At 35.1% G+C, this 14,484-nt stretch overlaps 1 protein-coding gene across 1 annotated transcript in view; it reads right to left on the reverse strand.

The window, feature by feature from the left end:
- The window catches only part of DIAPH2 (diaphanous related formin 2), a 904,603-nt gene that overhangs the window by 452,536 nt on the left and 437,583 nt on the right, over positions 1–14,484 (reverse strand). The window contains exon 23 of the mRNA XM_073013533.1: positions 2,027–2,156. Coding sequence (XP_072869634.1) covers positions 2,027–2,156 — 130 coding nt within the window. The remainder of the gene's footprint in view (positions 1–2,026; positions 2,157–14,484) is intronic.

The raw sequence follows: 14,484 nt of genomic DNA on the forward strand, positions 1-14,484 counted from the left end.
TTTCTTTTTTACAGATGAATAGCATTCCATTGTGTATATATACCACATTTTCTTTATCCATTAATCCACTGATAGACATCTAGGCGATTTCATATCTTACCTATTGTGAACAGTGTTGCAATAAACATGGGGTACAGGTATCCCTTTGATATACTGATTTCTTTTTCTTTGGATAAATGCCTAGTAGTAGAACTGCTGGATCACATGTAAATACCTATGGTTATATATAACATATATATAACTGTTGATTGAGGTATATATAAATACCTGTTGATTGAGTGTGTGGTATATATTTATTTATGTATAGTAAACATATTATATATAAATATATATATTTTCATGTATAGCACTGTGTGGGTATATATAGATATATTATTGATATCTACTTCTTTCCAAAATGCAAAAATTCATTATACATATTGAACACAGAAAATTTAGAAAAAAAAATTCTGGTAGAAGACAATCAAAAAGTATTAATAGAAACAAAATGAGCTAATTTAAGAACTGATCTTTTTTGTGCTATATATATATTTCAAATTACAATACAAATGTTTAAAATGTTATTATTCCACATTAGCTACCTGTTAGTAAATATGCTTCTAGTCAGGAAGCTGTATTTTTAAATCCAAAGATAAATTATTTAGAAGAGCTATTACCAGAAAGTTGCCATTACAGTTGTAATTTGTGTAATTTTCCATCATACTATACAATTTTTTGAAAATAATGAAAGAAAATAAATAATACAATATAATCATAGTTTGTCTTCTTGTATTATTTTGCTCCTTGGACCACAAACTGATACAAACTCGGTAAAATTAAAGAAATATGTTGAGGATTTGATTGACAATACCCGACCGGCTGAGATGACCAATGCCCAATGTTATTCAAAGAATATTCTGGGTTTTATAGATTCACTATTTTTAACTTAAAAGGAAACTAACAGGTTTATATGGTTTGTAATAAACTTGAGTAACATACATGAAGTCCTTACCAAAAGTCCTCAGAGTTACAGAATGAAATTACTTCAGTGCAATTTCAAGTATAAGATTTATAGTGTACTTCTCTTATCTAAGAGGGAAAATACACTTCTTCATGCACATAATCTCACCTTCAGCAAATGTTTCCTTGATCTTCTTTTCTTTCACTTTTCAACCTTTTGCAAAAGTAGATAATACTTACTGACAAAGCTATTCACCCTGAATTAAAATCTCAGAGACATTTTTATTTCCCACATCCTGTTCCTCACAGGAGCCATGGCTTGTCCGTTCTAGCCCTTCAATGATGCTGTACTGCTTACCACATCAAGACTAGACTCCTTAGCCTGACACTGAAGTCTCAGAGATACCTAGCTTACTGCTCCAGCCTTAGAGTCAACCATTCCCTTCACCTGTCCTAAAACATTCTGCCACTTTGCCTTGCTTATGTCGTTTTCTCTCTGGAAAGCAAACCTCTTTTCCACGTCTGTAAAACCCTAACCTCATATTTCACCTTTGACCTCTTCCATGAAGCCTTCTCTTATCTACCCATTCAAAAGTACTTTCCTCCTCATCTCAACTACAGGACATTATCTCTTCCTGCAGCATTTCTCACATGCATCCTTATTTTATAACACATTTGCGTGTATGTATATATACACACATTTTTTCTCATTTACTATATTTTTAACCACACTCAACCAAAAACTCTCACAATCATTGTCATATAACCAAGAGCCCTATAGTACGATTCCTTTGCCAACAACATCCACTTAAATGTTTATCAAATGAAAGTACAAACATATTATCTGATCAGAGAAATGAAAGCTTTAATAACGTAGCAGTGGTAAAAAAAAATGATGTAAGACAAAATAGGTTATTAAAATGTAGTATGCTGTCAAATATAAGCTAACGGAAACTATTTTCCAGCTTTTCTTATATCAGTAAACAAGCAAAAAATACTTTTATGAATAATGTTTACAGATTCTTTAATCTTTCCATTTAAACCACATAGGCAAGAAATAATCTCAAAGCAGTTATAAATCAATTACCTTTGCTTGCACTTTCTACATGTTCCAGTTCTTCAGGAAATTTTAGGATATCTCGGTAATTTTCCTCACAAATGTCGGCAATAAAATGCATAAGGGTTGTTTTTTGATCCACTGATTTAGTATCTCTGATCTGGAAGAAAACAACAACACATTTTTTGTAATTTTTTAGTAAATATATACTTTTTTAAACAAGTGAAATGAATTTATTATAACCTATTTAAAATTTTTTTAAAACTTTGGGGTAGGTTCTTAATGTGGTCTAGTTGTGGTGCTCTAGATTTTAAAAGGAGCTCCATATTTTAAAAGCAAGTAAGATGACCAATAAAAGTGCCAAATTAAACCTTAATCTGTATTTTCAAAAATGTCTAAATTATTGTGGCAAAATGAACTATTCTTTTCAGGAGAGAAGAACATTCATTTAAGTATTGATAATAGCCCAAATTACCGTGTGCTTATTTTATCATCATCCTGTTCTTTGCTTTATTATAAAAATATGTTCTTAAGAGTTATATTCATTTGTGAGATTATATTTATTTCTAGCCATTGTTGATGTAAATTAATGTAAAGGAGCAAGCACATTTTACCCTCCTCTACTTGCATGGACCATCAGAAAAGAATTCTCAAGGTTGTGCTTATTCTGAGTTATTAAAAAAAATCTCACCATACAATCCTGATAATATGAAAAATTTTATTTGCTTACATATTGTATTTCCTTTTCAGACACACAACAAAAGAGATGCCACAGTTAGAATGGTAAAAATCTTTAAAGCATAGGACACATAAAAAAAGAAAATCTAGTGCTTTAATATAATTCTCATACTAGACTAAGCTGCAAATAAAATCAAGGATTTACTTAGAAACAAGGCATAAATACGGCATAAAGTATCAAGTTTTCTCATTCTTTTGGATGTTTTAATTCTATAATCCTTAGATGATGGCTTTGTCCACTGATGTTCATACTGATTTGGAGTTTTTAGCTTTAAGGATTACTCTGTTTAGAATAAATGAGTATTTTTCACAAACAGGTTTATGAAAAGGCTGTACAGGATATTTAGGTAATTACAGAGTAAATTAATTCTTATTTTTTTAGTGACTAAGAAAGAAAAACATAAACATAGCATTTAATAAACCAGGCCCATACTGGATCTGTTTTGTTCTACAGGTTTTTAGCAACTATTTACATCTCAATGATGTAAATAACTTAGAAGAAATATTAGTCTCAAGGTTCCAACCAACCAAGCAGCCACAGGAGGCATAATGTTGATAGTTCAAGAGGTCACAATGATTTCTTTCAAAATTTCTGGGATTACTTTATCCCACATAGGAAAAATATTAAAAATTTTACATTATCATGCTGATCCACTAAACACTTACAAGTAATTTAAGGTAGAAATGACACAACTCAAGGATAAGCTGTAAGAACAAAAAGCAACACAAACCTCAAGGGCAATTTTTCTTAAGTAAGGATAGCAGCTGTAGAGGAATCAATGGGAAGCTCACATTCCTAAAGAGAGGTCTTTACCTGGGACTACTGTGTGATATGTTTACAAAGTGCATCGTTTTTAAGAGTATGCCAGGTATTCCAAATAAAAAGGAAATTAACATTTTCTTTTTCCTTAGAAGTTCACTACCTACCTAAATCCTAAAATTCTGAAAACATTAAGTGCTTAGAAAAAATTGCAGGTACATCTTCCCAAAGGAAAGGAAATTCCTATGTATTTTATGGACTCTGGAGACGAAAACTGTTTGTTTGTTTTTTTTTAAAGAACACAATTCAAAACAACAAAAACCCACCTACTTTTTTAGGACATCAAATTGTACAAGTACATTATAGTTTGCAATAAAATGCACATGGCTAACACTGGAAAGGAAATAAAAAAACAGAAAAATAGCACTGTGCTCATATGTCAATTTTATGGGTGATATTTTTTTCTTTGTCACATGTGTTAGATTGTTTTGTATTAAAAAACATTTCAGTTTTTGGCATGCATACTTATAAGAGCTTAATTTTCAAAAATTGTGTTTATTAATAAATATTTATTTAGTATCTGGTCCATTAACAATCTAAATCTAATTTGTTACAAAATTTAGGAGAGTTAATGGTTACATTTTAAAAAGATAAATAAAGCGTAACATCAGTTAAATGTATTAGCATCTTTGATGAAATGATAAAGACTTTTAGAAAGACTCTGCATGTATTTTTTTTTTAGAATCAGAATATTCCCTTCAAAGCATGGGCAAACATGGCCAAATGTCTGTCTTGTCAAGTTGAGAAATATCTTAGTTGGTCTGGGAGACAAGCTGCTTAATGTATTGCAATATTTGTTTTTTTTTTTTTTTTTCAGAAAAAACCTCACACTGAGAGACCATTTTAATGGTTCAAACGGGCAGGAAATCACAACAAATGGGTGGTCTTTTAAACCTTTCTCTATGTGTGAGAGACATTAGACCAATTATTTAAAATATATATATAATATTTAAATATAATGGAAAATATTTTTTACTTATTGAAGCTTATTTACTTTATATTATCATGCCTTCAGTCTCTCTTACCAAGTCTATGCCATTCACACATTAACCATTGTATCTCTCTCAGGCCCTATTGCGTTGTTCAATGTCAGCACAGAAGGCAACTAAGAACATCAATTCTACCGGTTAAAGACATTTATCCAATAATTTGCTCTTCTAAGTGTACTAGTTGGATATATACATCTCTTGGGGTAGAACAATCTGAGTATGTACAAGTCATTTCCAAAGTGTTTGAGTTAGTTTACTAAGAAATAGAATTTATTTCCATTTATAGCTGTTTAATATGAAATCATGTTAAAATTTTACATTAACATGAAATATCCAATTAATAGTTGCCTAGATTGCCTAAGTCTTAGTGGTGGTTATACTGTATGCATTTCAAGGTTTCCTCTAGCCAGAAGCAAAGTGCCTTTTTGCATCCTTGTATGTGTTTTTCCTCTCTCCAGCCATGACAGGCAGGGAGAGACACATATATGACTTATTTTTATAAGATGCAAAAAGATGAACAAAATGGCCACTCCACAATCTTCTTTTATATATCTTCAAACAATAAAAACACAAACAGCAGTTCTAGAAATGGGAAATATTTGAAAAAGCTAAAAAAAAGTTTTATGTTATTTTAATAAGCTGAGTTATCATCGGATGATAATGAAAATAAGACAGAGTGAGTCACTGTATCAACTGATCAGGTGCAATCAGTTAATAAACCATATATAGCAATTTTAATTGTAATCATCTGACCAATATTAAATGTTCCACATAAAGATTAATAACTGAATTTAATTTAATTCTATCTACCTAATCTTTAATAACTTTCTAAAATGGTACATGAATACAAAATACCTTTAATAGGACACTATTTCTATAGCTAATTCTGATCATCTCTTTTTCCTAGTAAATATAAATGCTATATTATGAAAGATACTAAATATATTTTATATGTTCAAGTACATCTCCAAAATTTAGTTAGGTATATAGCAAAATTTCTCAATAACTAATTGACACAAAAGAAATTTCTTTATTCCAAATATCCTCATTCAAGCTTGAAAATTTCTTCCATCTTGCCATGTCTTTGAAATTGGGCTGTTTGAGTACACAGAAACCAGCACACAGCCAGAGAGCCTCAGACAACATTTTAATGACCTACGTCAGTCACATTCAATCTTTCTGTGAAGGACCCCTTCTGTAGGTAATTTTCCCTTCTGCTGAGATGTAAGCCTATTTCTTCTTGCTTTGTCCTCAGTGGGAACTGAAAATAACTGGTCACTATGCTGTACATAACAACCTCTCACAGAGTGAAAGTTCCCTTCTCATTCCCATCCTGTTCTCCAAATAAACAACTGCAGTTAATTTAACCTAACTGCATAGATGTTATTCTACAAATGTTTAATTTCTCAATGGTAATTGGAATCCATTCAAAAGATCCGTTGCAAAGGCTCCTGTCATCTGCTGGAAAAGCAAAGTTCTTGATTTTGCATACAAGACCCTCCTTGAGCTAACCTTTGTCTACCTTTCTAACCTGCCTCCTGCTGCTGTCTGCCTGATTACAACTGCTTAAACGTACCACGCAGTTTCATGCCACTGTGCTTTTGCACCAACAGTTCTCTCTGTGTAGACTCCCTTCCTTTTTGTTCCTTTTTATCCACCAAGAAAATACCTACTCGTATTTCAAGACTACTCAACTTCCACGTCATTTCTGAAGACTTCTTTACCTTAGAAGCAATTAATAACTTTTTTTGGCCATCTTCATTCAATGTAAACATTTCAACACAGTAGTCTCTCACACTCAATATGAGATCTTACATGGCTAGAGACTTTGCTTTGGTAATATTTTTGAATCCATGGTGCCTAGGAGGATGTTAGAAAATACTAGATAGTCAATAAATGTTTCAGAATGCAGATTCTTCTTTATATGAACTCCAACTTTTGTGGGCTATAGAGCAATACTCCTAAATTTAATTCTATACTTATTTATATATATGTATGTGTACCTGTGTGTATATATGACCCCACCACACATATAGAGGTTGACTACAAAGGCCAGATTTTCCAGAACACATATTTGCTAGAGTTAGGTGCAAGTGAATGCCAGAATAAAGTTATAATTTGTCACTCAGGAAATGGAGCACCGTACATTTTTTTAGGGGAGGCAGGTTAGGAGCAAAGCAAATATGAATGGAGAAGTACATTCATTAATCCACTGTGAGCTGAGGACTGTGCTGAACACTAGGGATAAGAGATAAATGATGCATGGTACTTTTGAGGCCTTAAGCTTAGAATTTAGTAGAAAATACAAAATTATACAGAAAAGAAACGACATAGGAGAATAATTTGGTGGCAAATGTCAAGGACTGATATACTTAAAATGATAACTAGGGTATGTGTAGAAAAGAAAAAAAAAAGGCAAATTCAAGAGAGATTGTAAGGAAAAACAGGATTTAGTCAGTGAATATTAAGATGAGGGAAAGGGAAAAATCAAATACTCCAAAAGTTTTAAGTCTCGATGATTAAAAGAATGTTGTATCATGTCCAGAATGAGGGGAATAACTCTAGAGTAAAACTGGCTTTAGGAAAAGGATAGCAGCTCAAATTTTAAACAGAAGTGTTAGCTATGTGAAGATACACTATGAGAAGACGGTCACAACCATTCCACTCTCTTTGCTTCATTTTATCCTATATGATTGAGCCTAATTATGGTTCTTAAACATATATATGATCATGTCATTCCCTTCCTTAAAAAAAGCAAATGGTTCTTTACAACTCATGTAATAAAGTTCAAATTTCTAATCAGAATAATTATTAAGCATAGATTTTGGATTCAGACAGAACTAGGTCTGAACCTTGACCCTACTGTTTACTACTTGTATGACTTTGGGCAAGTTACATGAATACTCCATGTCTTAGGTATCTTACCTATAAAATGAGCATTAGATAAGCACCTGTGTTCACAGACATGTTTGTAGAATTGAATAAGATAGCGTATTATCATGGGCACCATCATCATCCAGATAAGAAGTGATGAGAGCCTACCTTAGCTTCCCATCACTATAAACTAAAAATCCCTCTGTTATCTGGCTCGTACTCTGTTGTGATCTTATCTCTAGCTATTATCATCTCTCAAGTTCCCACACTCACTTCAGCTACGCTGGATACAAGTACAGAGCTTTCTTGTCTGCTTTGTTCACTTTTATATACTCAGCAGCTAGAAAAGTGGGTAGCACACAATAGGCACTCTATCTGTATTTGTTGACTGCACGAATGGATGAAGATTTCCACCCATTTACTTATGTTCCTCCTGACCTCAGCACACTGTTCTTCCTTCCTCAGGTGATAATATCCTACTCCTCTTTTAAGGGGTAGGAGAACCAACATTTGTTGCCTATGTATCATGTGCCTATAACTCAGGCACTTTCATAAGTGCTTTTTTTTAAAAAATCCTAAAATCAATTCAGTGACTTAGTTATGAATATGCCATTTTTATAGATAAGATAGAGCTCATAAGTTGTTTGATCGAGTTCCCACACTTAATAGGTGTTGGTGCCAGAACAAAACATGGCAATTTATGCACACTTCGAATTTAAGATATACTTACTGGATTGAACTGTCATGGGTGACGAAGATGGCATGTGTGTGAAAAGGAAGGATCTTTCAGGGAGAGTGGTAGTTACTAGTAATAAACCTTTCTCAACTTCCCTGAATAGAATTAATAAATTCTGGGCCAGACGTGGTGGTTCACACCTCTAATCCCAGCACTTTGGGAGGTCAAGGTGGGCAGATCACCTGAGGTCAGGAGTTCGAGACCAGCCTGGCCAACATGGTGAAATCCCGTCTCTACTAAAAAACAAAACAAAACAAAAATTAGTCAGGCATGGTGGCACATGCCTGTAATCCCAGCTACTCAGGAGCTGGGGCAGGAGAATTGCTTGAACCCAGGAGGTGGAGGTCGCAGTGAGCCGAGATTGCGCCACTGCACTCTAGCCTGGGTGACAGAGCAAGACTGTCTCAAAACAAAACAAAACAAAACTACTAAATTCTGTCTTTGTTCTCCGATAGTGGTTTCTATATACTCTAATTATAGAACTTATTCTACAGTATATAATTTTGTGTACACAACTAGTCTCACCCACCAGATTGTGAACTACTTAAAAATGAGGACTATATCAATTTTATTCAGCAAATGTTGAATGAATAAATTCTTTAGACAGGCCAAAAATAATTAGGGTTGATTTGATGTTAATCTTTGGTGACCTTCAAGCACTGTTTGAATACAGTGCAAAGGATTCAAAATTAAAAGGAATGGGTAGTCAGAAAGAAGAGGTAATGTGAACGAATAATTTATTCCAAATATTGACTGTGGATAATAACCAGATAATACAGGAGGCAGCAGAGCCAGCAGCTGGAAAATGGTGAGGTTAGTGACAAAAGTTATTCTAATTATTGTCCCGAATAAGTTCAGCATAATTAGGCCTGAAGGGATTAGGCAATGGAAGAAATAAGAATGAAAAATCAAGAATTCATGAGCATTTGCTACTTCATTGGTTCTCAATCTGTGGTCCCTGGACCAGCAATATCAGTATCACCTGGGAACTTGTTAGAAATGCAAATTTGGGGGCCCAACCCCAAATCAACTAAATCAGAAACTCTGAGTGTGTGGTCCAGCAATTTGAGTTTGAACATACTAGGGGAAAAAATTCTGATATCACCTCTAGGTGATTCTGATGCATGCCACTAGGGAGACACTAGGCTATTTTCAAATAAATTTCCAGGCAAGCAGATGCTTAGCAATTGTCTATAGCTTGCCTAGGTCCTCTCACAACTGCTTTTACATATAAAAAGTTGAAGTGTCAATGTTTGCAATGCTTAGTTCCAATTTAAAATAAGAGAGAAATTATCTAGCAATTTGTGGCATCTGAAGGACAGAATTGCTCTGAGTGTTCTTGATTAATTCACATAAAAATGAGACTCGTTGGTATCATAATCTATCAGCTACCTATCCAAAAGTAGATGAGACAAACAGTATGCTCCATGCTGTGAAGATTCCAGATACATTGCTCTTCAGTGTTCTAAACTGTCCTTCATCCTTCACCTAAAACTATATTGAAAAAATACTTAAATGCTGCTATAGTATGTCTTATCTACTATGTATCATCAGAGTGACGGACTAGATAACCTAGCAGATTATTCATGCCTTCCAACTCCTGCTCAAGCAAATCTGCATTGTTGCTTACATATTTACTCAGGAAGTTTGAATCAGATTCTGAAATTGTAAGTTGCAGACATCAGGTTTCAGTGCTTGCCATAAAAGTTCTTGTATCTAAATAACCTAACGCCTTGCTTGACCTCTATGTCAAACAGTTTACATGTACGAAATCAGACTATGGTGGGTGTATGTAAAGAAGAGAGCCAAGGGAGGAAGCTTCATTCCTGCTCCATGGCACTGGCATATGCTGATACTGCATTTCATTTGTCATCATACTCGTTTCGGGTTGAAGACCAAGAGTGAGAATGGGGCTAGGTTCATGTGTCACCATACATTATATAGGAACAAAGCAGTGGACCTTGGCTCCTTGCCCCATAGCAATCCTGACCTCAATTGCAGAGTGGCACTGAAAACAGTTCTCTTGACAGGACATGGTGGCTCACGCCTGTAACCTCAGCAGTTGGGGAGGCCAAGTCGGGTGGATCACCTGAGGTCAGGAGTTTGAGACCAGCCTGACCAACATGATGAAACCTTGTCTCTGCTAAAAATACAAAATTAGCCAGGTGTGGTAGCACATGCCTGTAATCCTGGCTACTTGGGAGGCCGAGGCAGGAGAATCACTTGAACCCAGGAGGTGGAGGTTGCAGTGAGCCGAGATCCTGCCACTGCACTCCAGCCTGGGCAGCAAGAGCAAAACCCCATCTCAAAAAAAGAAAAGAAAACAGTTCTCTTCTGGAAACACGCAAGAATGTGTGGGAGGAACACCTGGCTTTCTTGCATGAATGGCTGTAGAGTGTAAACTGGTCTGAGACAAAAACTGATTTTTGCATAAAGAGTATAAGAAATGAAGTAGCAAAGGAGCATGGATATCACTAAAGGAAATATTTCTGCACACATTAAAGGAAGACTATCTTTAAAGCATATTAAAACTTAAATGTGAGAGAAAAGTTCAAATCTATAGAGTATCTGAAGGAAGCCCTTTTGGATCTCCCCTTTCCTTTGGAATTTACATGAATGGCCATATGAAGTTCAGCAAACTTATCAACAGGTCCTGTACTCGGGGAAAAAAAAAATGTCCTAATCCTTCTGTGTCAAGGAAGCATTCCTAACACATAGCAACATCACGCAGTACACATACATAACTGTCCTTGAAAAGAAAAGAAATACTGAAACTCAGTGAAGAGATCTGGTTGAGTCAATGGAATAAAACCATCTAAACTACCAATACAGTCATATAATTCAACTTTTTTAGTGAACATTTTCCTTAATCATGGCTTCCTTTTTCCCTATTATATTTGTATATTCATGGAACAGTTAATATTTAAGCAATCATGAATGCTCCAGTGCATATATCAAAACAGCTACTACTGCTTGCCAGTCTTGATACAGCACATGAATTCTAATGTTAGTCTCCTTTATTTAAACAAAATTAAGTTCTGTGCCCTCTGCCAAGGGTTGTTTACAAATTATTGCTTTCTTCAATACCACCACGCACTGCAGTAACATTGAAAAAGATAATGTATTTTTAAGGATTGCAATTACCACAAAGACATTAGTTCTGTAGCTATGACCGGACAGGTTTAATACGTGTTTCCCCAGCTTTATTTCTAAATCTGTCACCAAAAATGCTTTTCTGGGCACTACATGACTAAGGCTCACACTAATTCAGCCAAATGTAATTTACGGTGGAAAGAGGTCTTTATCCTTTATGTAGGCCTGATAGTCCTTTTTTACACCCTTTAGTTTGGTATTATAATAGTATTTCCAACCAAAAGGAAACAGATAATATCAATTGTATAGTCAAGCAAATTAAAAGTTTTACACTTGTTAGCCTAATTTATGGTAGCAATCTGTGAAAGGAGAGCTTAAACTTGAAACCATGACAACATTAAATGGAATAATGATTCATCTCAATTGCCACCTTCCGGACCAGCAGGGCATTTGTGCTGTTAGTTTCCTGTACAAGACAAATTCTGTTTCCTGCCCTTCCCGCTCCCCTTCTCAGCATTTTCCCTTCCAGCCCCACTTATCCAAGGAGAATGACCTGCATGTGCATTAGCCTGCATTGCCAGGACCATTGGCAAATTAACCATCATTTGTACTCACTGGTTTTAGGAAAGGCCAGAATGAATTAATGAAATATGTCTATACAAAGAAAAGCTGTTCTGGTACTTTCATATGCTTTTAATCATCCTGTCTATAGTTGGCTTACCAAATAAAAATTCTTCTGATAATAGTTTTAATAAAAATCAAATTATTTAAATTGGTATAGGAATAGTTTACAAGTACGAATGTTTGTTGGTGTTAGATGGTTTCTTCTCAGACATGGGTTAAGCATGTAACTAAAACTTTTAACTTTTATTGTCATGAGTATTTTACTTAAATTGTTTTATATGTATGAGGTTTGAGAGTAGATGGAATAAATTTATTTTTATGTACATAGCTTCAGATTGTCACTACCACCAAAAGAGTCCATAGGACTCATTCGCTCTGTCTATACACTGTAAATAAATAATAAATGGCATTTAGAGGTTTAACCTTTAATAAATGGCATTAAATGGCACTTAACATTAGTAATTTTAGCTATTTATGAAAAATTTTGAAGGTCTAAGACACAGAATATCACAAAAGTATAATTAGAATTCAGCATTGAGGAGCAGCTGTTTAAGAGTGAGGTATTTAACCATGTTGATGTTTCTAGCTATATTCATCCATGCTGTGTATTAGTTGACGCTATAAATATTATTAATTTTAGGTCTATTCTCTCATTGAACATTTTCAGTGTCTGGTTTCCATTTTTTGTGGGGGAATCACTGTTTTGGATATAATTACAGATAATGCTGCTGTGAACACTTTTTTTTTTTTGAGACAGGATTTTACTGTGACCCAGCCTGGAGTGCAGTGGCACAGTGGCATGATCACGGCTCACTGCAGCCTTGACCTCCCAGACTCAGGTAATCCTCATACCTCAGCCTCCTGAGTAGCTGTGACTACAGGCACCCACCACCACACCCTGCTAATTTTTGTATTTTTCTGTAGAGACAAGGTTTTACCATGTTGCCCAGACTGGTCTCAAAATCCTGGGCTCTAGGGATTCGCCCATCTCGGCCTCTCAAGGTGCCGAGATTACAAGCTATATTATCCGGGCTGCTATAGAACTCCTGGCTTCATGCAATCCTGCCTCAGACTCCTAAAGCCCTGGGATTATAGGTGTGGGCTACCATGCTTGCCTTTAACCATTTTTAAGCACACAGTTCAGTGGGGTTAAGTGCATTCACACTGTTGTGCAACCATCACCACTATCCATCTCCAGGACGTTTTAAACATCCTATACTGAAACTGTTACCCATCAAACATTTAACTCCCCATCTGCCTTATCCCCCAACCCGTGGTAAACAAAGACTTTTTGTCTCTACAAATTTGACTATTCTAGGTACCTCATATAAGTGGAATCATATGGTATTTATCCTTCTGCATATGACTTATTTCACGTAACATAATGTCACGGAGATTCATTCATATTATAACATATACCAGAGTTTCATTCCTTTTAAAGTCTGAATTTATTGCATTGTATATGTGCCACACTTTGTTTATCCATTCGTCACTCAATGGACATTTGAGTTGTTTCCATGTTTTGGCTACTATGAATAATGCTGCTATGAATTTGGTGTGCAATCATCTGTGAGTCCTTGCTTCTGATTCTTTTATGTATATGCCCAGAAGTGGAATTGCTGGATCATATGGTAATTCCATTTAATTTTTGTAGTAACTGCCATGCTATTTCCTACATTGGTTGCACCATTTTACATTCCCACCAGCAGTGCATAAGGGTTCAAATTTCTCCACATCCTTACCAACACTTGTTGCTTTCTGTTTTCTTGATAGTAGCCATCACAGTATGTTTGAAGTGGTATTTCATTGTGGTTTTGATTTGCAATTTCCTAATGATTAGTGGTGTTAAGTATCTTTTCCTGTGTTTATTGGCCATCTGTATATCTTCTCCGGAGAAATATTTATTCAATTCCTTTACTCATTTTTGAACTGAGTTGTTCTGTTGCTGTTGAGTTGTGGGAGTTCTTTATATATTCTGGATATCAATCATTTATCAAATACATTATTTACGAATATATTCTCCCATTCCGTGGGTTGCCTTTTTTTAAACTCTGTTGATAGTATTATTTGATCATGTGATCAATCTTGTATATGTCTCCAGGGTCCTTACCTAAGAGTTTATCTAGAGTATATGCTAGAAGGGGCATTTCTGCATATGGTTTAACATTTCTTGATAATACCAAATTGTTTTCCAAAATGAATTTAGCAAGTTACACTCTCACCAGTAGTTTCCTTTGTTCCTTATTCTTACCTCTACTTTATATTAACAGAATTTAACATTTTTGCCAATCTGGTGAATGTGAAATATCTTCATATATATTCATATATTCCAAATATGAAATCCATCATTGTGGTTTAATTTAATCATAAGTATGAATGAAAAATGGTAGGTGGCCGGGTGCGGTGGCTCACGCCTGTAATCCCAGCACTTTGGGAGGCTGAGGCAGGTGGATCATGTGGTCAGGACTTCGAGACCAGCCTGGCCTATATGGTGAAACCTCGTCTCTACTAAAAATACAAAAATTAGCTGGGCGTGGTGGTATGCACCAGGAGAATTGCCTGAACCCAGGAGGCAGAGGTTGCAGTGAGCCGAGATCACACCACTGCACTCCAG

Source organism: Chlorocebus sabaeus, chromosome X, assembly GCF_047675955.1.
Source record: "Chlorocebus sabaeus isolate Y175 chromosome X, mChlSab1.0.hap1, whole genome shotgun sequence".
Lineage (NCBI taxonomy): Eukaryota > Metazoa > Chordata > Mammalia > Primates > Cercopithecidae > Chlorocebus > Chlorocebus sabaeus.